Source organism: Lipophrys pholis, assembly GCF_963383615.2.
Source record: "Lipophrys pholis genome assembly, chromosome: 20".
Lineage (NCBI taxonomy): Eukaryota > Metazoa > Chordata > Actinopteri > Blenniiformes > Blenniidae > Lipophrys > Lipophrys pholis.
Genome location: NC_137648.1, coordinates 7,339,187 through 7,362,276, shown reverse-complemented (window position 1 = coordinate 7,362,276; position 23,090 = coordinate 7,339,187). Strand labels below are relative to the sequence as shown.

Below are 23,090 nucleotides of genomic sequence, written 5' to 3'. Positions count from 1 at the left end.
ATGAAACTGAATATTTATTTTTGTGAATTCTATGGGGTTTCTTGTATATTGATTTTATTTTTTATTTTTTGGGTGAAAATACACGGGACAACTGCACTCAAATGGAAACTTGAATGGCGGATTTCTGAAGCACTTTCCCTTTCTTTCTTTCTATTTTTTTTTTTAATTATGAAGCATTCATTAAACGGGACTCAGTGTAATTACCAGGCTCTCTCTCTTTCTTCTGAGTTGGTCAATCATGTGTTGTTTTGAAAAGGGGGGTGCTGGCTGTGGCGGTGGGGTGAGGGAGGTCTTCAGGAATTTGAGATAAGGAATTTGTTTTAGATTTCAGAAGCAAAAAAAGCCCATGGAAATAATTTAAAAACAGGAGTTGTTATATATTACTGTATTGCATGAAAAACATGTGCTTATTATCTTTGATATATTTTGCTCCCCCTTTCTCAGCCCGTCAACATTCAATTTCTGAAATATTTAAAGACAATTCAATTAGATAACAGATAAGTGGTTTGTCCTGGGGCAAATGGGGTCTCAGGTACACTACAATATCTGCATTAGGGCTTATTCACACTAGCAGTTTAACATTTGAATAAAGAGTGACTCAGGGCCAGTAACTCTTCAAAGAAAACCAAATGTTGTATCTTCAGTTAAACTCTTTACAGCAGTGAGGGATCCCCGTGTGTTGTAGGAGTGTGAGACGGAAGAAGCGGTAGGCCCCCGGAGCCTGCAATAATAACAGGAGGGAAACCGCAGACTTCCAACCAGAGTTCCAACCACTGCGCACGAGGTGATGTAAACCCATCTCGGTTTAATGCACGAAGTAGAAAACAAAACAAAACAAAAAAACAACTCAATGCACTGCCTTAAACGTCATTTCGCATGCAGAAAGAATTTTGACATATTAAAAAAAGAAAACTTTTACGCACGGAATGTTTTGACGAACAATAAAATGCTTAAAGAAAACCACACTCAATAAAATTGCCAGTGAGCACAAATTTCACAGTAGTGAGAGACAAAATAAAATAAGCAATTTAAAAACACACACACACACACACACACACACACACACACACACACACACACACACACACACACACACACACACACACACACACACACACACACACACACACACACACACACACACACAAACAGGTAGCCAAACCACAACATTCAGAATACTGTTGATAGTCCAGGACAGTTTTGTTTTTTTTCTTAAAAACTTTGACCAGACTTGCAAGTTGACACAATCTGTCATGTTGATTGATTCTGCATTATAAGGTTTGGTCCAAAGCTCAGGGGTTGATAAGAGGACCCAGGACTGGCAGGTTGTCTGACCCCCCCCCCCCCCCCCCCCCCCCCCCCCCCCCCAGCAAAGGCGGCTATGGAGCCTGCAGGGGCCAACGTAGGAGCAGAAACGAGGCATTATGCTGCTGCTGGCGTTTCAGGGTTAAATTCCTGTGCGGATTGGGAACCAGCAGACTGTAACCGCTATAGAATAACAATGGAAAGAAAATAAAGAGAACCAAACAAGCCTCAACACAGCGAGGTTTTAATAACAATATTCTAAACAGTGTTTTATGAATGATCTGCGTTCATTGCACGCAGAATTATGTGTGTTATGGTTAATGCTGACAGACACATGCGCGTTACGGTCAGCTCTTTGCATTGATCTCTGAGACAATTAAATACATGGAGGCCGATAAGCTGTCAGGACGTTTTTATGTGCAATCTCTCGACTGTAAAGTATTTTCCTGTCACTCGTCGCTTTTCACAAGCGTTGCTTGCAAGCACTTAATATTTGATGAGGAATAATAAACAAAGCAGCGTAGAGCCCCAAAGCAACGGCGACAATTTAGTGGGAAAGTGCATTCGAAGTGTCCAACAAAACTGGTGCATAGATGATGTCTCGGCCGCGTGTGTTTCCTCCTTTCTCTTCCTTTTCTATCGATACATTTTCGATATGTGGTTGTGTGAAAGCTGGGGAGTTTCCGGCAGCAGAGTTGCAACAAAAAGGGAGTGTGTACGATAAAACAGCAGCGCTTCAGTTTCAAACCTTAAAGATTACACGCAGTTTTAATTAATTTACTTTTTCTGAATGTACATGATCTCTTGCCGCAGGACGATGAAGGAACAAGCAGTCTTCTTGTTGTTAAACGCTAAAGTTCACTTTAACCTTTTACGCAAAATATGACAGAACAGGCAAAAAAACTAAAAACCTGCAAAACTATTCCATGCAACCAGAACTTTTCCTGCGTTTTCAACTGCTGGAAGACTGATGGCTCACACTTTTGCACAACGCATACAAAGTATGCCACACTTCTACACACAGGGCACTCGTCAGCGTCATACACAAAGATTTCTGCAGTGGATCTCAATGCACTGTGTGGTTTGGGCTCCCGATTACGTTTGAAGCCATTGGCAGCAACCCACCAGGCGTGTGTGTGCGTGTTCGTGCTCTAACCAGGCTGTTACGAGCACCGTAGTGCAATAACTCACACATGGTAATGACTTACATTTATTACGTATAATTGTGTTAACCCGGAATAAGGACGCATTCCTTTATTTGTACTTTACCAAATTGCAACAACACAAAAAGCCGTGCCAAACAGAGTTTCTCCATTCAAATCTAATAGATTGAAATGAGACGGCCGCTTTGTTACACATCATTTATACAATAAGGCGAGAAATAGTGTGCTTTAAAAGAAATCTATTCACACTCGTGTTTTATACCGAAACTGTTCAATCTGAGCACAGTAACGAATATGCACGATTAATATTTTATTTGTAGAGGTAGACTATCAAGAATACAGGCTTTGGAAGGTTCATTCAGCTATTTGAATGCTGATTTCACGTTGTTATTTTTGTGTTAATTTACTTCCTTGTGTTTGACATTATATTTACAACTCTGTTTCACACAAACATTACTGACTACAATCTTCAAACCGTCTTCCCGGACATGCTCATTTAAACTTGTTAGGACGACTGTTGAGTGGTGATTAATCAATATGCCGAAAAGTTTGACGCTTCCATGAACTAAAAATGCGCGGTGCGTAGAGGTCAGGGACTCTCGCCTTTTAATTTCAGAAGTTTCAGACTTGAAAACAAGGTAAAGTTTGATTAGTTTACGCTTCTAGCAAGTGATATTCCCCTTCATCAACACAGCATTTTCTCTGCTTCACTGCGGCCGTGGTTTCCCACGAAGGAGGAAGCGGCGGGGAAACAGCGCTGCCTCTGCCGGTGTTTACCCGGCGTCAGAGCGCACAGACCCGCGGGGTCAGAGGGAGGAACGAGGGGCCTGCATGCGGGAGAGCAGATAAGAAGTTCGCGGCAGCTTCGGCAGAAACTTTTCTTTTTTAAAAACCACATTGTGGGATTTTACAGCCCTCTGCCACTGGCTTCTGAACAACTAAAACATTTTAACATGACCAATGCTGTCGATTACTCTTCAAATTGGGTGCTTTAGGAACCCCTGATCTCCTGTTTGAGAGGATATGGAATTAACCTTTTACATTTACTGAATGGATCCCACTATTGTTTAGCTGGATTGACTTATAAAATTATTATTATTATTATTATTATTATTATTATTATTATTATTATTATTATTATTATTATTATTATTATTATTATTATTATTATTATTATTATTATTATTATTATTAGCGAGAACTCGCTGTCTTCAGGGATCTTTTCACACTGGCGGTGGCTGTATTTCCTAATCTGTGTGTAAATGAAATTTAAATGCAATCGACTTAATAAGTGGCCCTAAAGCGCTGAAAACACATTTAGAAAAGACACAGGGAGCCCAAAGAGCTGGAGTCTGCTGTGTTTCCCTGGCCAGCGGGACTGGAGGAGGGGGAGGAAGAAGGGGAAAACCAGCGCCAGAGGGCTTCTGCTCCGCGTCATGGAGCTCAACTCCATTTGTAAAGGCTTTTCTGGGGACAGGACAGAGCCAGATGTAGCGTGATGCGGAGTGGAACACGGGGACTGCTATGTAACGTACAATTCAATCAGTTATCATCGGAAGCGACACAGAGAGTGTGTGCAGTGCTCCTCTGAGTCAAACGTTGCAACAACCATTGTGAGTGAGCTGGAACCACGAGAAAACACAGATTAGATCGCCGAACAATTAGCACGGTGTATTTTTCATTAATTCTGTTGTTGTATATATATGTATATATTTTGTTGTTACCAAGTCTAAAGCTCGTCAGAGATTTATTTATAATTTGTCAGTCTATTCGGCTGATCACTTGGAAGGGTCGCCACAGTAAATCAGTGAAACCTGCATCTTGGACGTTTTAAGCCTGATGACTTTCCTGCTGCAACAGGGATTCGAACCCAGCTCCACCAGCTCCCCCAGACCCAAACCAACACCGAACCCCACTTTAAAAAAAAAAAAAAAATAAAAATAAAAATGTAATCAAACCTAAGGGGTGTTTTTAGTCTTTCCCATTATCATGAAGCCCTGACTGGTTGTCCACATAAAGTACATAAAACTTTAATATGGATAAAGTGACTTGCAACTTAAAGTTCATTTTCGGACGTGATTTACAATAAAATCCATGAGACATATTTATATATATATAAAAAAAAAGTTGTAATGAAAAAAATGAAGGTGGAAATTAAGTCATACATGCTGGACTCTATACACATGAAAAGTTGGTGGTTTTTATTTCACAGAAGCCCATTCATCATGTCAATTCATATTGCTCTCTGTGAAGATTTTGCCAATTTTGTTTCACGAATGATTGAACACTGTGTGGAGTTCGAGCATGTTTCATGTATCATCCTCAAGCTCTTATGTTATTATTATAAAGGTTATCATGTTTGTGTTTGTCTCCATGTCTAATAACCTTTCATTAAATATGTTCACACTGTTAAGATAGGACATTTCTTTAGGTGGCAACCAGTAAGTACATTAGTTTTATTTTATTCTATTTCATTTTTTTTTTAAGAAGCAATTGCATCATACATGGAGTAAAAGAGCCTACCTTGGAACAAAATGACATCTAAAGCTCCGGATCCGATGATTAAAACGTTCCACAGTCTGAGAACTAATATGGACTTTGCTCCACTTTATAAAATGACAGGTCAGTTGAGAGCATTTCTCTCTATAGAGGGATTTGAACATGGCCACAAGCAGTAGTGACCTTTGACCCCTTCATACCGTGGGGTTAGGACAAGGAGCCCCCAACTCCACTGGCTGAATAAAAGCCACCAGCGCACACTGACACACACAAATAATCGATATGAGCGACCAACACACCGACACTAAAACGAGCTGAATTTCTACCTGTGCATTCAGACCACCGCTTGTAGAGAAGAATTGATTAATGCATCCGCTTCATTGCCCCTTCCAAAAGCTGACAGATATTCTCACCTACAAGCATAGCTGCATGTCAAACTCCAGACAGATGAAAAGCAGTTCTTCTGCCTTGCTGCAGGGCACAGAGGCAGGAGATTTGTCAAGAGCAGATTTGAGGGAGATGAGTTTCTTCTTTAAGTGAAGTTTCTTCAATTGGGAAATATAATAGGACATTTTCTTGGGAGCTGTCTGGGCCCTTGTCAGATAAGGTTTCAGACTGCACTTTTTTTTAGCCACTTCTTTATATTGGGTTTTCAGTGTGCCACACGAAGAGAAGCTGCACTCGGATATAGTTTGGGCATTGGACTTAGCAGCCAAGTCTAAATGAAAAAAAAAAAGGACAAGAGAGAAATGGAAAAATATTAAGTAACATCTTCAGAAAGTAATATATTTATGGCTAATTGTATATTACAGCAAAAGTTAAAAAGCTGAGTTTACTGGACATAATCATGTTGCTTAATGTTTGTTAACCTTTATAATTAAGTTGTGTTTTATTTAGTTGCATTCCTTTACTGTACTTCAACCTTTACAGTCATCTTATACTGATTTATACAGATTTTTAATGGTGCAAACATATTTTTTGTTCAAAAAGAAACGAAACACTTCATGACGTCCAAGTCTCCTTTCTTGCGTCAAACTGCTCTCTTAGCAAAGTTTTTTTTTTTTTTTTTAAGTCATAGTTTTCCTGTTCGTTTCCCTCCAGCTGTCCATGCTGAACACTCCCGGTGATCCAGCCCTGATAAAGATCTGCATGTTCCACTGGATCCTCGTTAATAATTTGGCCTGATTGAAGCTTGTTTGCAGTGTAATCTGAGACCACAGTGACCCCCCCCCCCCCCCCCCCCCCACCGGCCTGAACAGGGCAAAGAGCCGTCAAATAGCTTTTAAATAAGCATGTTTAACTTATATGTTCTGGCACACGACGGCTTGAATGAATTGCAGGAGGAAAAAACAGGGCGACCAGCCAGGGTTTCACTGAAGCACTGGAGTCTCATAAAGCCAATTTTATCGCCATCTAAACCTCACTTGCTTAATTATTACTCAATGAACTTTGGTTGAATGTTAAATCACAGACTTTAAAGTCTGTGTAATTTTCCGTAGACCCCTGACCCCCACCGAGCAAGAATTATCCTCTTTGAATTACGACTATTAGTCAAAAGTTTTCACATTTTCCCTTCGAATTCCAATTAAGAAAGATGGAAAATGAAATGTTGAATCAATGAATCGCACAGCAAACTTCCCAGAAGCTGCATACCAAAGTCCCTTTAACAAGCTGTGTGCACAAAGAAGAATCAGGTGCTGTTCTGCTTTAAGAGGAGCTTCCTTCACCTATTGCAGCTGGTAATTGATGCACCATTTAAAAGAGAATATCGTCTTTTAAATAACCAGCATGAAGAGTCCCGTGTGTATTAATAGAGTTAAACGGGAATATGCAGCTTAACGTGTTTAAATGCTGGGAAAACAAATTAACACAACAGCGAGCCCAAGACAAGGACTGATATACAACATCAGCTTGAAACATAAACTATGTCTGAAGACAGATTTATACATATAGAATAGAATAGAATAGAATAGAATAGAATAGAATAGAATAGAATAGAACTACACAAAGTGTTTGACGATTTGGAATTCATTTAATCAATGAATCAATTTTCCAATTGAAAAACTTTTCATGAGAAACTTATTCCTCCTACAAACATATTTAAGCTAATGACTTATTTTTCACTTATATCGACTGAGAACTTTGTGTTTTATCTGTACATTTCGTTGTCATCACTGTCTAAATGTTTATTTTGTATTTCTTTTCTTTTGAGTGTTGACCTCATCAAAAGGCACCAAAATCCGCTTTTACGTGATTATTGGATAAAATGTATTCAGTCTAGTAAAGTTGTTTCATAATTGGGTCATAAGAACCACAGTGGTATTATCTGAAGATTATTCAACCCATTTACATGACTTTAAAAAAAATGATTGTATAGGAGTTTTGTGTTTGATATTGCCTCAGAGTGAAGGAAACTTGTGCATCCAGCCTTTTTATCCAGGAAGATGGGTCAAGGAAAAATCATGAAAAATACACATCAAACCACTGCCTGAAGAAGCCCAGTTTAAAAGAGAAAAAAAAATATGTGGAAGAAGTTAACAGAAAAGTCAATGCAAAAAGCTATATGTTAAAGGTTTAAGATCCGTCCAGCCATTTATAAATACTGCAGTTGAAGGAAAACTAGGTTTGGTGATGTCCGGCCTCAATATCTTGAAGATTAATGAGCTGAAATGAGTAATTTAATTTGAAGAAAGCCTAGCCAAAAGAGCGGTTGTAAAGGGTTCATATTCTTCCAGGAAATTAGAAATAGTTTAGTTAGAGAGGACGGAACCGTCATGGTCGGAACAGCTGAGCACACGGGGACAGAGTCATGTTTTGGGAGATAGAATTTTAATGTCCCATTAAAATGAAGTTCATATGAAGAGACCTGGTTGAAAATGACCTTCAGCATGTGACTGTCATCCAATATCATTTTATTTTAAGGCTCTTGTTTAAATCTAAACATATACAGCTCACGTTTTACACGTCAACATGCGGTGTAAACTTCACCTGCACATGACAAACTCGTTAAATTACGCAAAGAAAGGGGTGATCGGGGTTAAATTATGGGCTGCTTTACGTCCTCCGCATCCTTGCATAGAAATCATTAATATTTATATTTCTTATTGCTCCTCCTCGGGCGACCTGACGGTCTCCCGGAGTCAGCCGTGCTATTTTCTCCAGCGGACTCGGTGTCCTCCTCCGCGGGGGCGCAGACTGCGGGCGCTTACATAACGCAGCTCCTGTTTATTAGGGCTCTCCGTTACGCAGCGCCGCGACGCTGATCTCGCGCGCAAGATTTCGTTGACGTGCTCTACGGTTAATTGTATCGCCGCGTGCATACATTGAAAACACTGCACGCGCGTAACGAATGGAGACGTGGTTTGGCGGGCCCCGGTTGGGTTGATTTTACGCAGCGTTATGATCGCAGCGATTCATATTCGCGTTTGAAGGGGTTTGGTTTGAAAGTGCTCCTATATTATGATCCGGAGAAGTCTTTGGAGGGGCTCCAGGGGGTCCCCCGGATTAAATTAGAATAAACCGGGATTTCAATCCGAATTGATTGACATGAGATGATTCAGATTTCACGTGCAATCTTCTCAAATTGCACTTCTATAGCTGCGTCATGACTGTCACAAGCCACAGTTGTCTCGATATTTAAAAATTGGCATTACATTTTTTTGTTTCTTTTAAGCTCTAACGAGATTGGCTTTGTTTTTTGAGGTCAGGTGCGTGTCTGCTTGGTGTTTGCACAATGTTAAAACATTTGAAAATCCCTGATAGTGGATACACCAAACGAAATCTGTGAAATATACGTGTATTGCGTGTAGAAATGGTCAGAGAAAAAAAAAAAAAGAGTTTGATTCCCCCTCTGAGCCTCAATCAGCTTCAGTCGGTTTAAGAAGATGGTGCGGTCTGACAGCGCCCCCTGCTGTTTACATATAGGGGCGTAAATGTCTCTTAAAGGGGATGTTTGAGAAGCCGGAAGAGGTTTTTAAGGTGGACCGGGGGAGTTAGCTCCACTGCAGCGACGAGGGTTTTCATCAAGTTGCTCTCAGGGAAAACTTGCCTCAGGTGGAAGACTCGCACCGTTTACGTACCATTTATTTCCCATTTAAATTCGGGGAAAAAACCCAAACTTAATCTTCGAGAATAAATGTACTGAAAGTGGATTTATCCCAACATAATTACTGACAACCTGTCATATCCTCTTCAAACTATGAATATACATGTTTTTAGTCTATTTCTTTTCTGGATGATGATTTTGATCGAGTTTTGGAAACAAATGGCTACCGCATATTGCAGCAGAGAGACACTAAGAGAGGACCCACTTCACACTCACTTGTAGGATGTGTGACCTTGTTGCATTATTTACTGGCTGAATAAACAGTTTGCAGCCTGAATGCAATAAGACGTCTATAACATTTTTTTTTCTCATCTGATTTTGTATTAAAGATTTAGATAATCCAAATGCCCTATAATAAAATGTAGCACTTGATGCCCACTGTTACAATAAAAACATATTTATCTACTTTCTGAAGCCTCCAGATGCTTTATATAAATCCTGACGATTGATTGGAATTAGGTGTTTGGTCTCAATGTAGAGCACTAAACAGGGCAAAGAAACGGAAGGAAATCAATAATGTGATCCGATATGTGGGCGCAAATACACAATGTAAATACACAATTTTATCTTAGGATGCACATTCCAAGATTGGATGTGTAGCCAGGTCAAGGTCAGTTCGGTTCCCAGTAGAACTTAGAATCATTTTATAGATAAAAAAGACAAAGAAGTGACAAATATGCGCATCCTGTTCTTCTTTTCAATGTCTCGGTTATCCGCCTCATCAGGTCACGTCCTTTTTCAATATTCAAGCCGCAGCAAGGCCGAATCACTTAATGTTGCATGGAAACTTCACAACAGTAACTACTCAAGTTATAAATGATATATAAAAACTTTATGTGGGTCATATGTGCAGGTCGCCTTTGGATTTTTGACAAAGGAGCAGAGCGCAAAGAAAAGGCCGCTGCAAATAGCTCAGAGCTTAACTGACAGTGATGGGGTGGTGGATTTTTATTTTACGTTCTCTACATAGACACACCAGTAAAACAGGGAGGATCTGTCACGATCCCTTCATCTTTGGCAAATGTACGAGCAATTACGGATCCAACAATCGACTGATGAGTTAAAGCCTTTTACGCATTTTCACCATAATGCAGTCAAAATGGTCACACGTGCATCTCAATACAGTCAAAATACTATTTAATTGCAAAGCCGTTTTTCTGCATAGGCCTATAATTTTTCACTTTGACCCCCTATAAGTGAAATCCCCTCCCGCTTTTGGCTCCTTCATTTGCACACAGTCGCCCTCCTTGTTCCCACGCACCTTTCAAGACGCAGTCTCCACCTGTTTCCTCGCCACTCCGCCTTCATTCTGAGCCGCGCGTGTCCCTCTCACCGCGGCCTTTTGTCCGGCAGCCATGCTCTCTGCTTTTGTCTGCACACTCTTCGCCCCGCTTGTGTATTTTTGTGCAGCGGACTCGGCACCGGGGTTCATCTGTTGCGTCAAGGCCGACTTCTCCTCCGCTCCCCTCGGACTGTATGCGCCCGAGGCTGGCCGTGACCTTGACCCGGCAGGCTGGTCTGTGCGCTGCCTGCATGGAGGGTGAGTTGAGGGGAAACGGTGGGAAACGTGTCTTAATGCTGCGGTAATAAAACTGGTACAAATGAAGAAAAACACGTTTCTTAAAATTAGCAACAAAAAAAATTCAAGTGGGTCAGTGTTAATTAATAGTGACACAACTGCTGTAAAATCTAAATTCTTTCATTAATTCATTGCGCGCAGAAAATCATGTGATCTTATCTTATCATATCTTGTTGTTTTTTTTAAACTGAATCGAGGTGGTATAAAGTGTGGAGTCGTCGGTTCGAATCCAACTATATAGGTCTCTGCTGAGGGTCCCCTGAGCAAGGTCCCTCACCCTGGAAAATCCTCTGCCCAAACATGCAAATCCAATGTCACAAGAATCGTTTAGTATCCAGGTTAAATCCATTAAAAAAAACGGCACTAATGCTTATTAGTTCAGTTCTGTGAAAAACCTAAGAGCAAAATGTGTTTTTTTGGTTTGAACTCAAAACCAGAATCTGGATGGATTTTGCAGAGATTTGTCGAAAAGAGTTGAACCACATTTGAGTAATCAAATATCAAAAATATGTGCATAGTGTTTGCATGCATCTCTACATTTTTAAGAATATTTTTTTTTTTACTGATCTTAGTGCTTGTTGTTGAAGCTGCCAGTTCACAGCATTGTCCTCGGGGACTTGTTACTGTGGCAACCAGCTCAATGGTTTGGTGGTCACCCAGTGTTTCAACACATCCTCCAATCAAAGGACAAAACATGTGAAGGGAGGAAGTCAAATACAAAGGCGAGACAGCCTCTTTAATGGTGAAGCATCTTCCAGTCAGCAAAATCTTCCCCTCCACCACAATCAATGAACATTTTGAATTAAAATATACAATTTGAGACCTTCTCTTTTCTTTTCTAGTGCTCGTCTTCCTCCTTCACAGGAAGGAGTCGTGGTGCTTTACAGCAGTGCAGCACCATTTCTGCACAGCATTTCAGTGTCTGCCTTTCAAGACGGCGAGGAGCCTGCAAATACATTCACGGTGGAAGATTCTGGAAACATGGCTGGATGCTGCAGTCAGTATAAATGTCAACTTATGTATATCAACAACACAAAACCTTTTGTTTCAAATTTGCATTAAGGTCAATTCCAGTTTTCAAAAGCTGGATTTTAGAATAAAGTCTTTGTGTGTGAGTTGTATATTTTTTTTATTGTGCATCGTTGAACAGTACAATGTCTCTTACATCTTAAATATTTTACTTTGTTTACTGTTTGTTTACCGCACATATAGTATTTAATATAAAAAAAAACATGGCAGGTTGAATAGACTATGAAATATTACAATCACATTAATTTACTTCTATAGAGAGTTGTAAGTCATCATTACAAGCTATCATTAAAGTATTGCAGATGTTTTTGGACATCATTGATTAAACTAACTAACTACATTTTTAATAGTAATTTGAAATCCATCATCAATTTCAAAAACTTTTTCAGAAAAACACTTTTCCACCCAAAACAAAAGCGTAAATGCAGTTAATTGTGTATTTAGACATTTAAAAAATAGATTTTTCCTTTATTCTGTGTTCAGCAACCTTTTTTTTTTAAATAAATTACAGTAGCTTATTTTGTGTATGTGAACATAAGTTGTATTAAAATAAATATGAATTTCAACGTATTGAAAATGATCTGATTCTCTGGAATAAGAAATAGCGTGTAAATTATTCAAAGTGTTAATGTCCAACAGTAAATTAATTAGACATTAACATATTGGCGTAATAACATGTTTTTATGACTCTGTGGTCTTGAAGGGATTCTGGGTCTTGATAAGCAGGACGTGTCTTCTGTTACCGTGGCGCTTCAAGCAACGACCTCTGAAGGTCAAAGTTCACCCCTCGTCAGAGTGCTGGGTGACGGCTCCTTCACCCCGTCATCGGACTGCACTCTGAAGTCTACAGAAATCAGTAGGTTTACACATTTGCTTGCTTCTGATTCACATAGTAATACAGAAAACACCAACCTTCTTGCTGTGATCATTTCCCAACGTTTTCCTTAGATGTGCAGGTCTCCACCCTCCACTTGTCCAGCCTGCAGCCCCCTCCAGGCGGTGGAGTGATCTCCTTGCACTGCGGCCCCCTGGGTGTCCCCTCCCGCCCCGGGACCATGGAGGTAACGTAGGGCGACCTGAACACAGCTTTATGTGTGTGTTGGGTCGAAAGAGGAGCCTCACTGCTTGTTTAAGCATAAAGAAACTGCTCGTCTCTCTGACTCACACGTTGTCATTTCTGAATCCTACAATTTATAACTGACTTCTATGGGGATCATCAGTGGATAAATGATTTGAGAGCTCAGTGTCTCTTTTTTTTTACAGATAGTTGGCTATATAGGGTATACCTAAAATTGTTTTGAATGAGAAAATATGAAAGATTTTTACTTATTTAACTTGAAGGTTAAAAACTCAGCTCGTGTTTAAATCAGAAGTCGACTCAGTGGTAGAAGTAACCCCCGAAACAGAGCGTGAACTTTTGGAAAATATGAAATAAGACTTTATTTGGTCTGTAATTGTTGTGACAGTTGGAGTTAAGCGATTGCGTTGAGGCTTATTTAATTTGTCCATCCATCCATCATCTATTTTTATTTGTCTTTATTACACTTACTCGAAGTTCCGTTTTAAAAACGTGTGTTTTGATGAAATAACTATTTCTTCTTTCATGATTTCTCCCAAAAATTAAAATAAAACAAAAAGTAAAGTAATAATGTGAGAAAGGATCCCCCTGGTCCTCAGTTTTTTCCTCACTGCTGCAACTCCAATGAACATTTCTGTCATCCTGCATATTTAAAAAAATATTGATTTAATTAAAATGTTTGTTTTTTCCAACTTTAAATATGGAGGATTTGGTCATTGAAAAACAGAATAGACAATACAAATATTTAGTGTATATTGATTTGTGATTAATTACATGAAATGAGTTATTTGAGACGACAAAAGTCCAGGATAATTTCACCAAATATGACTAAATCTGCTTTTCTTGGTCAGAAGTGGGAATTAAAAGTTCCACCAAACCTTAATGATATCCAGATAGAGTTAACCATTTATAAGCTTAATCTTTTTGTAGAAGTGCAAATTTTTTCCCTGTAATTTTGGCACATAAAATTGTTCCTATGGATTGAAAACAAAATACAATTCCCCATAAAGACCTCACACAGTGTCAGTAAATACTCCCAATGCCTCTGGATGGAGGCAGGAATGAGCTCTTTTCACCGAACATGTAACTTTGGGACATTAGAAGAGGTCATGTGTATTAATTATTAACATGTTAAAAAAATTTAAAAATGAACATACGTAAATGTTTTTTTAATATCTTGAATGGTCATTCCTTCCCTGAAGCTGTTGGATTTTTGGCAAATAATACTTGTATTTGTAAAGGAATATGTCATGTAATGCAGTGTTGCAACACCCTTTTGTGTTTCGCCATTTTAGAATGATTTATTGTTTTTTTGGTTTGCATTTCTGGAGGAAAATGTAAAACTTCAATCTTATGTATGAATGTCTGCGACTTTGTCCTCTTGTAGGTGGCTGAGGCGAGTTTATCTGACGATTCTCACGCTGATGGAGAACTTGCTTCTGTGGACGTGGAGACGCTCACCGCTAAAAAGCACATACGCCTCACGCTGAATCATCAATGCAGCCCCAAGGAGCGTCAGAACAGCAACATCAGTCAAAACCGTTTCCACCAGTTTGACCTACTCCGCAGTTTCAATTTGAAGTTGATGCCTGGAGCTTTAGCCCAAGCAGAGTTCAGACTGGAGGTTCTCAGCCCTGCCGGCTACAGCGGGACCGAAGTAGCCTGGGCTTTTAGTCTGGAGGATGTTGTTGTGATGAATGTGACGGCCGAGAAATGGAAACTTTACGTCTCTCTTCCAAACGCAGGGTGTTATTCAATGGATTTCCAGGCCTTTAAGCCTCTCAGCGGGGCCCCATTCCAAACACAAATCCTGCTTCGGGACGCAGACGGAGAGCCGGTTCTGCAAGTCCCTGATTGTTTTAAAACCAATCAAGAGCACTCGGCTTCATTCACTGTCTCCCTCATGGTGAACACAGCATCACTGTGTGGAAACAGCAGCGACAGGACTGGTGTGGAGGCAGCCGTGGTTTTGGTTTCCCGCCACAGTAGGGCAGTTTCGATCGAGCTTCAAGCAGCGAGGCGACTGTCTTCTCCGAACAGCAGAGCGAGAGTGTGTGTTGAGGAAAACAAGAGGCTGTCACCACAAGCTAAAATTAATCCGGCACAGCAGGCACCCTCCAGTCAAAGCCCTCTTCACAATGTGGATGGTAACTGAACACAAAAGATTTGATCTTCACTTTAAAAACATGTTTCATGTCTTTGTTTGTAATATGTTGTGACCACAGTTTTTTTTTTTTTTTTTTAATCTTCTGCAGCAGTAAGGATTCATGCAGCGAAGCAAGCGTATCCCACAAATGCAGAAATAACCTTCCTGGCTGTGGCTGATATACCAGAGCCAGTGGAGTTCGTCTGGGACTTTGGAGACTCCACATCTGCAAAAAGCAACTCACAGACCATCAACAAACGATACCGGAAGCCTGGAAGGTTTGTGACATCCTAACAAACATTAGGACTGAACCATTCGCCGCATTCCCACCAACAGGATGGTCTTTTGTTATATTGTTGACGTGATTAATTGTGCTTTAAAATGACACAAATCACATTATTTACAAATGCGTTCCTCTTTTTTTCCTTTTACCAAGTTACCGGGTATTGGTGGTTGCATCTGTCGGTCGGAGGACCGTGACCTCTGAAGCATTTCTGCTGGTGGTCCAGAGAGCGGTGAAACTCAACCGGCTGGTCCACCAGGCCTCCATCCTGCAGAACCAGACTGTGACAGTGAGCTGCCGGGTGAATGCAGGCACCAACCTCACCTTCACCTGGAGCTTTGGAGACGGGACAACTAAACTGGGACAGGATGTAGAAGAGCATGTCTTCAACAGGTGGACTGAGACTTTCACTGATTAGATTTTCATGTTCAGTTTTTTTTTTTTTTTTTTTTAGTTTATGGAATTAATCAGGCCAACACCTTTTCCATTGATTCCTGTCATTTGGGAATTACTTCATGGGTAAATATTTATTGTTGTAATTTCCAAAGTGTAGGATGGACTTCCCCTTCAGCAGGGAATATCAGGGATCAGGGGGATGTTCTTTCCAAGAAGATTTTTATTCTTTTCATTTTTGAGTGGGGATCTCGAGACAAAAAGAAAGAAAGCAAAGAGTAAAACTTTCAATTATTAATAATGTCAGGAGAGAGTTTAAGTTAAGAGTAACAGAAATTAATTAAAACAATGAATTAAGCTGCAGTGCGAAACATTTATGACCATTTAAAAGTAAACTATCATATCTTATATCGCGAAAAGCATCAGGAAGTCCTCCATTCAACCAAAAAGTTCTATTTTAGATGAAGTGAGAGATGATGGAGTTGTATTATAGTTCAGGCTCTGTGGGGTGAGAGGTCTCTCTCCCTCTAAGAGGTTTGTGTTGCTTCCTACAGAGCAGGAGAGTTCAGAGTTCAAGTGGCTGCTTCCAACCTGGTCAGTTCTGCTTCACTGAGCAGTCACATCTTCATCGTGGACCGCCACTGTCAGCCTCCACCGGTCAAAAACATGGGGCCCAATAAACTCCAGGTCAGCTGGAATTTCGCCTCTCAGCACAGTTTGGCATGGCAGATTTGATAAGTTAATAAATTCTCCTTTGTGCGTCTAGGTACGGAGGTATGAGGTTGTCCGTCTCGGGGTCACCTATGAGACAGACGTTGACTGTGAGGTGTCAGAAGGGATTCACTACACTTGGACTGTGCTGGACTCAGCAGGCAGGACTTTCCCTTTGCCGCTGACAGACACACACAAACAGAGCCTCATACTGCAGAGCCATCTCCTGCCATATGACACCTTTACTGCCATCGCAAAGGTAAGTAGGATTCTTTTTTTTTTATTTTTTTAACTGATCTGTTACTGATACACGGATCAGAAGACTGTGGTTTGAAGACTTCTTCCACTGTCATTGGTCTGCAGGTGCAGGTCATCGGCAGCGTGGTGTACAGTAACTACAGTGTGAGAGTCCAGGTGTTGCCGAGTCGGCCTGTGGCCATTATCCAGGGTGGCACCAACGTCTTTGTGAGCAGAGGGAGCGCCAATGCTGTGACTCTGGATGGAGAGGCATCGTATGACCCCGACTTCCCCATGAACCGACTCAGGTAGAAACTGAAAACTACATGAGATTAACCCAAAGGCCAGTAATCGTATTTTCATGTTTGATCAGGTTTTAAGATTGTTTACCTGCTGCTCAATTTTCTCTGTATAGCTACAGTTGGACATGTAAGCCAGTCAGCTCCATCTCCAGCTCCTGTTTCGACCAACACCCCCCCACCTCGCCTCCTGCGCTTGAATTTCCCGTCACCGGCTTGAAACACAACTTCGATCAGTTCCAGTTCACACTGACGGTCCACAGTGGAGAGCGTTCAGCTTCATCTGAGACTTTCGTCACTGTAATTCCAAACTTAGTCGGGTACGAGTCAAACTAAAGTCACCTAAAAAGTTTGATAAAACCTTGTATGAAAAACCGGTGAGTTCATTTGCACTAATAACAACCACTATCACATCTGGAACCATCTACCTTTTAACATGCATCTCCAGGAGGGTATTTATCCGATGCATCGAGTGCCAGGGAGAACATGTGAACTGGGATCAGCCTTTTTCCGTCTTTGCCTCGTGTGACGACTGCAACACGCCCGAAAAATACATCCGGTTCTCCTGGAGTCTGCACCGGGTCAACGCCTCATCCAAGCCTGAGTTTGAGGGTGAGAAAAAAGAACAAATTCATCAAACGTTGTTGTGCCTGCCATTCACCTGAAGTTCATTGCTTTATTGGTAAAACTGTCGCTTACGAATTTGAATCGGCGTCTCTGTGCTCTATCGCAGTGCCCTTTTGTTACCCGGTAGATCTCAGTTCCCCCTCTTCTGTCGTGGAGAATCCCGCCACATCCACACAGATCGCACCGATTTCTGCACCACAGCGCCCTCCTACTGTGAAGGCCTCCGAAAATGAGCCAGACAAGCAGAAACCCAGTGGGATGCCATCAAAAAGGAGCAGAAACACATCAAGTAAAGCCGGTTTGTACTGCAGCTTGAAGAATAAAACAAAACAAAACGGTACCATTCCATCACCATCTGACTTCTCTCGCTCGTCTTCACACAGGTTTGTTACTGTCTGAGCTCTCCACCGGCCCACTCGACCTTGACAATAATAGAAACCTATATTTGGACCACTTTAGTCAGCGTGACGTTATCAGTGAATTCCCAGTTGACCCTGACTCTTCTGCTGACGGGGAGTTTTATTTTCCTCTCCTGGAGAGTGGAGCTGCAAGTGCTGGACAAGGTGAGGAAATGAAAGGCTGAAGCTTGGAGCTTTTTCAACCAGGCAATGAGAGGATCTAATTAAAGCACCCGAGGCTGAATAATTACTGAATCTTTCAATGATGGAAATTAAGATGTTTTCCATTTATTTTGCTTGATCAAGTCTCTAAAGTGAAGAGATTCACTCAGCAGCACATGACCGGTGACTGACACACAGATCGTAAAACAGTGACACTTTGCAAAATGGTTCATGCACAGAGGAGCTGGGAAAGTTACCAGTTGGGAAAGTCCCATTTCCCAGTTTACAGTGCTTACATGACATTAAGAAACAAACCAGCGAGAACCGGCAAGAGAACTAAACTAATAAAAGACTGAAAATGTACTTGAATGCTCACTTAGTGATGTGAAAATACATTAAATTACTTAACACACAAGTGATCTAATCTACGCCCCAACAAGGCGAAAAAGGAAGAAGCTTCAAACATACTGTTTCATTTGATTCCGTGTGAACTCTATTATAGATCCAGACTATGATGTTCTCTTCACAAATGCAGCAGAAGGAGACCCGGGGATGTCAGCGGGAAGACCCACAGGTACGCAAAATACTGTATCTCATTCTGCATGCCAGCTCAAATTCTTTATACACTCATATATAAATATCCAGGCTTTGATGACGAGGGCTTCAGTGGAGGAGGAGACTCAATATTTGATCCACCGTCACGCCAAGAAGACGGCAGTAACCTTGTCCATCCGAAGCCATCTGTGGTGATACGGCAGCCAACTTTGCTCGACTTGGACCGAGACTCAATCAGCAGAGGCGTCTTCGAGTCCTACACCTACACAGGTGCAATATTCAGAAATCTGATCAGGTATTTTTTCTTTAGGGATATGTCAGTCATTTTCTTTCTTTGGATCTTTTCAGGAATTTCCTCCTCTTTGGTCAGCGTCAGACCCTTCAGCCTGAGACCAGGGAGTAGATACATGATCGAGGTCACCGCCAGTAAGTTTCATCACAATATAGAAGCTTAATCAACACTGTACATTGTATGTATTTCTAATTAGATTCAAATTTCCAGTATAATTCTTTCATTATTATTATTATCACCCTATCATCTATCATTATAAGTCACACTTAATAACAACAGCACTGGATCATCACAGAGGCTTTTGGATTCAAATATTAAGTGCACAACTAAGATAATGATGATCACACACCCTTTGTGTTAACGGTGCTCTCTTTATCTGTGCACTGCAGAATCTGAAAATAGTTTTCTTGGCCGGGCTCAGCTGTTCCTAAAAACTAACCCGGCTCCAGAGGGCATGACCTGCCAGGTGCAGCCCGTCAACGGAATGGAGCTCCACACACACTTCAGCATCTTCTGCACGTCGGGGAGGGAGGTATCTCATGTCGCACGCAGCCCTCTTTATTTATCGTTTCGTGCTTTTCCAATTTAATGTGTTCTTCAGGTTACAAAGCACTACCACTTTATGATAATCCTCCGGTAAATATTTCTGTGTGAATCAGATCCCACCAAAGGAAATGTACTTTATAGGCACCAGAAACCAGCTGTAAACCCTTTACGACATGTGTGTCTGTGTTTGTGTGTGTGCTGAAGGATTTGCTGTACAAGTACAGCTACAGCATTAGAGACGAGCCCCCCAGGGTGCTTTACCGCGGGAGAGACTTTCATTACTACTTCAGCCTTCCGTCAGGTGATCTGAGTGATAACTTCAAAGGTAAACACACACACACACATATAAATATATCCACACATACGGAAAATCATGCAAATGAAATTAGTATCTATTAAACTCAAATAATGCATTTTTGTTATATTTTGTCATCGCGGTTTCCCTCTGATTTAGCAAATGAGCTAATTGTGTTTTGATTACAGTCACTATTCACACTGAAATCAGAAGCAGCTCATCTGGGTCTGCCACCAAACCTTGTCCTGTCACCGTCCAAGTCCAGCCGAGCTTCCTGAGGGACGCCTCCTCTCCCTCCTCTCCCTCCTCTCCCTCCTCTCCCTCCTCTCCCTCCTCTCCCTCCTCCCACTCCTCTCCCTCCTCCCACTCTGATCCTGACCAGCAGCTGTAAGAATCACTCCTTCGTGGAGATTTTGCATCATGTTCATAATGATGTCCTTGTATTTAACATGACTTAACTTTAAAAAAAAAAAACTCTGACAGCTGCAATAAAGAACTTGTTGTATTCAAAATCATGAGAGGTAACTATATCCATTGAGTGAATACTGAATCTATAGTAAGTATTTAATGAGTTATAGTCAAGTTCAGAGATCTACATTTTAGCAGGTTGGGTTTTGTGTTGATTGTCCGAAGGTTTGACCAGTCAATCTCTCCATCAGTGCAAATTTGCACAATAAGAGGCATCACTTTACTTTGAAATGCTTTTTTTCCCCTTTTAATTTATGAAAACAAATTATGAATTAATGGGAATAAGCAATATTGTAATACTGCTTTTTTTTTGCACCATTAATCTATTGTAAGTATGATGGAATCCCATTAAAACTATAAATAAGTTTTAGTGCAAAACCATCGGTGTAACAATTGCATTAGAGTTCGATTAATAATTTACTTAACTGGACTTGCATGAAGTTTTGAGGATTTTTCACCTCTCATCTGAAAAAAGGAGGTACACCATGACCTGGTGTCTTTACAGACTTTTAATTTGTTGTTCCAGTTTTTTTTTAAAGTGCTGTATAAGAATCCAAAAACATGTTCAAAAGCATTTCGCTGTCAAAACAAGCAAGTAAAACTCCACGTACACCAGGTTTCTTTCTGCCTCCAGTTCAGACTCAGGCCTGAGGAATCTGACAGCTCTGCTGCAGCTTGGAAACAACATGGAGACTCGGAACTACATCAGTCTCCTCTCCGGCATCCTGAACAGACTCAGCGGGGACTTTGAGGCAAACACACGGGCACAGACGCGCCTGCGCAGTCGGCTCATAAGCACGCTGTGCGACCTCAAAAGCAGCGTTGAGGTATGCACACTGCACAGCGCCTCAGAGATGAACACGGTAACTGTTGTTGGGCTTTTATAAATGCAATTTGATTTCAGGCAGCAATGTTGGACACGATCAGCATTCTCAAAGAGCTCCTACAGTTTGCCAGCCAGGTAAGCAGATGGATTCATCACCCCTTGCAAGAAAGAGAACTTCGAAAGCTTTTCATACTAACCTTTCCTTCTTCCAGGTGACCTTGGTGAGTGCCAGGCGAGTAACAGCATACGTTCAGGACATCTCGGAGCAGTCTTCTGAGTCCAGGTCTTCGGAGGGACTCCGTGTTAATCAGAAGACACTCAGCTCCCTCATCAGCCTGCTGTCATTGAGCCTGCAGGGAGTCATAACGTGTGAATTCACACCTGAAACGCCCAACAGTGCTGACATCACACAGCCACAGGACTCAAGCTCATCGGCTGCTAAACACATCAGAGATGCCAAAGATGCTCCAAGATGCTCAAAGCAAGTGACGCAGCTTGTAGCCAATATTCTGCAAACTGCTTCGGTTGTAATGCTGGTGAGAGAAATCATGTGCAAACATCTCTCTATAGTCAGGATTTCATTTTTTTCTATTTGCTTTTTGACGGATATCTTCTCTCCGGTTTGCAGAAGTTCATTTTGTTCCAGGAATCTCAGCAGCTCACCATTAGTTCCGGCCACATATCAATTTACGCTGCATCCCAACGCCAAACCTCCACGGTCATCGGCTGTCCCTCAGCCACTTTTTCCATGCCTGCTTCTCTGATCCAGGACCAGTGTATTCTCAGAGTGATCACAGAGCTCACCCACAATCCTTACACCGGGGCTACCAGTCCTACACAGGTCAGAAGAGTACACAAAGTGAGTCGCCATTGTTTGAAAGGAAAAGTGAGGATCTTACTTGCTTTGCTGCTTCACAGTTGCACGGCCCGGTGGTGGAGCTGAATCTCTACGCGTGCCGCACATGGAAGAAGATCCCGGTGCACCACCTCACTCAGCCAATCAGCATTGTCCTGCAGCATCCACCAAGAAACGTACGTTTTAACTGTGGAAAGTCTGAATCTGCTCCCTCATGAAACACTTATCTTTTGTTCACATTCTGAAGCATCTTCTTCCTATAATGACTTGTGTGATTACATTTTCATGTAGAGGACCTCCGTGCATGAGTTCATGCTCTTGCGCAGCCAGGTCAACTACCATAGCGTCAACATTTCCCAGGAGGCCTTGCAGCGGGCCATACAGCTGACAGTCACGTTCACACGACCATCCAACAACAAGGCCTTTCCCATCTTGCTTCTCTTCAGGTTGTCTTACTGATTCACTGTACAGCCACGATCAGAATATAGTTTGAACTATAGAAAGATGTCCTATTCCGTCTTTACTTTTTTGTGTTTTCTTTCTGGGTTTTTATTTTAGTTTTTTTCATTATGTCATTTCAGCATGTTTGATAAACCCACTCCCAGCAAACACCACTTACACAAGATTCACTACTGGAGGAGCAACACGACTCGCATTACTCTTCCTCCATCCTACCTCAACGGTAGTAACACATCTTGATTTCAAATTTTTGTTTTTCCAACTTCTGTTTAATCGCACACTGGTTCTTTTGAGTGATGAAACTGTTCAAGCAGGAAGACCTCAAAAAGTCCTTTTTACCTGCCATACTCAGCGTTCAATGAATTTCTATCTTCTAACCCTAACAAATATTTGTGATCTGTATGACTATATTCAACACATGTCAATATATGTCTGTGTACACTACAGAATCACAAGATCGTACTTTATAGCAAATATTCCATATCTAGTTGAGTTTTGATAAATTTACTTTCTTTGGCCAAAACTGAAACGTAAGAGGGTCCAATCAGAGCTGCAGGATGACATTGCAAAGTAAACATTAACTAGATTTTTAAAAAATGTAAATCTTTGCTATTCATAAACTATTAAAAGGCGATTGTGTAGTTTTCGTAATAGTAGCCAAAGTAACACTGAGGCCAAGAGATCAACAGCAGCAGTAGAAGCTGTCAGTCTTCTTGCTAGAGAATTTGTGAAAACATACATGCGTGATTGCCCTGAGGACTCAATGACAAAAATAAATC

General features: G+C 41.2%; 1 protein-coding gene across 1 annotated transcript; it reads left to right on the top strand.

Moving 5' to 3' along the window:
- Positions 1-10,548: 10,548 nt before the first annotated feature.
- pkd1l1 (polycystin 1 like 1, transient receptor potential channel interacting) lies at positions 10,549-22,311 on the top strand (the record flags this gene model as incomplete). Its single annotated transcript, XM_080489943.1, has 24 exons — positions 10,549-10,612; positions 12,384-12,536; positions 12,629-12,741; positions 14,146-14,272; positions 15,014-15,186; positions 15,345-15,580; positions 16,135-16,267; positions 16,347-16,550; positions 16,655-16,836; positions 16,944-17,147; positions 17,276-17,439; positions 17,582-17,752; positions 18,517-18,588; positions 18,660-18,839; positions 18,918-18,995; positions 19,251-19,393; positions 19,612-19,732; positions 19,891-20,089; positions 20,805-21,033; positions 21,075-21,131; positions 21,209-21,481; positions 21,625-21,837; positions 21,915-22,028; positions 22,144-22,311. The coding sequence occupies 24 exons, from the start codon at positions 10,549-10,551 to the stop codon at positions 22,309-22,311; spliced, it is 3,771 nt and encodes a 1,256-aa protein (XP_080346069.1).
- Positions 22,312-23,090: the final 779 nt, after the last annotated feature.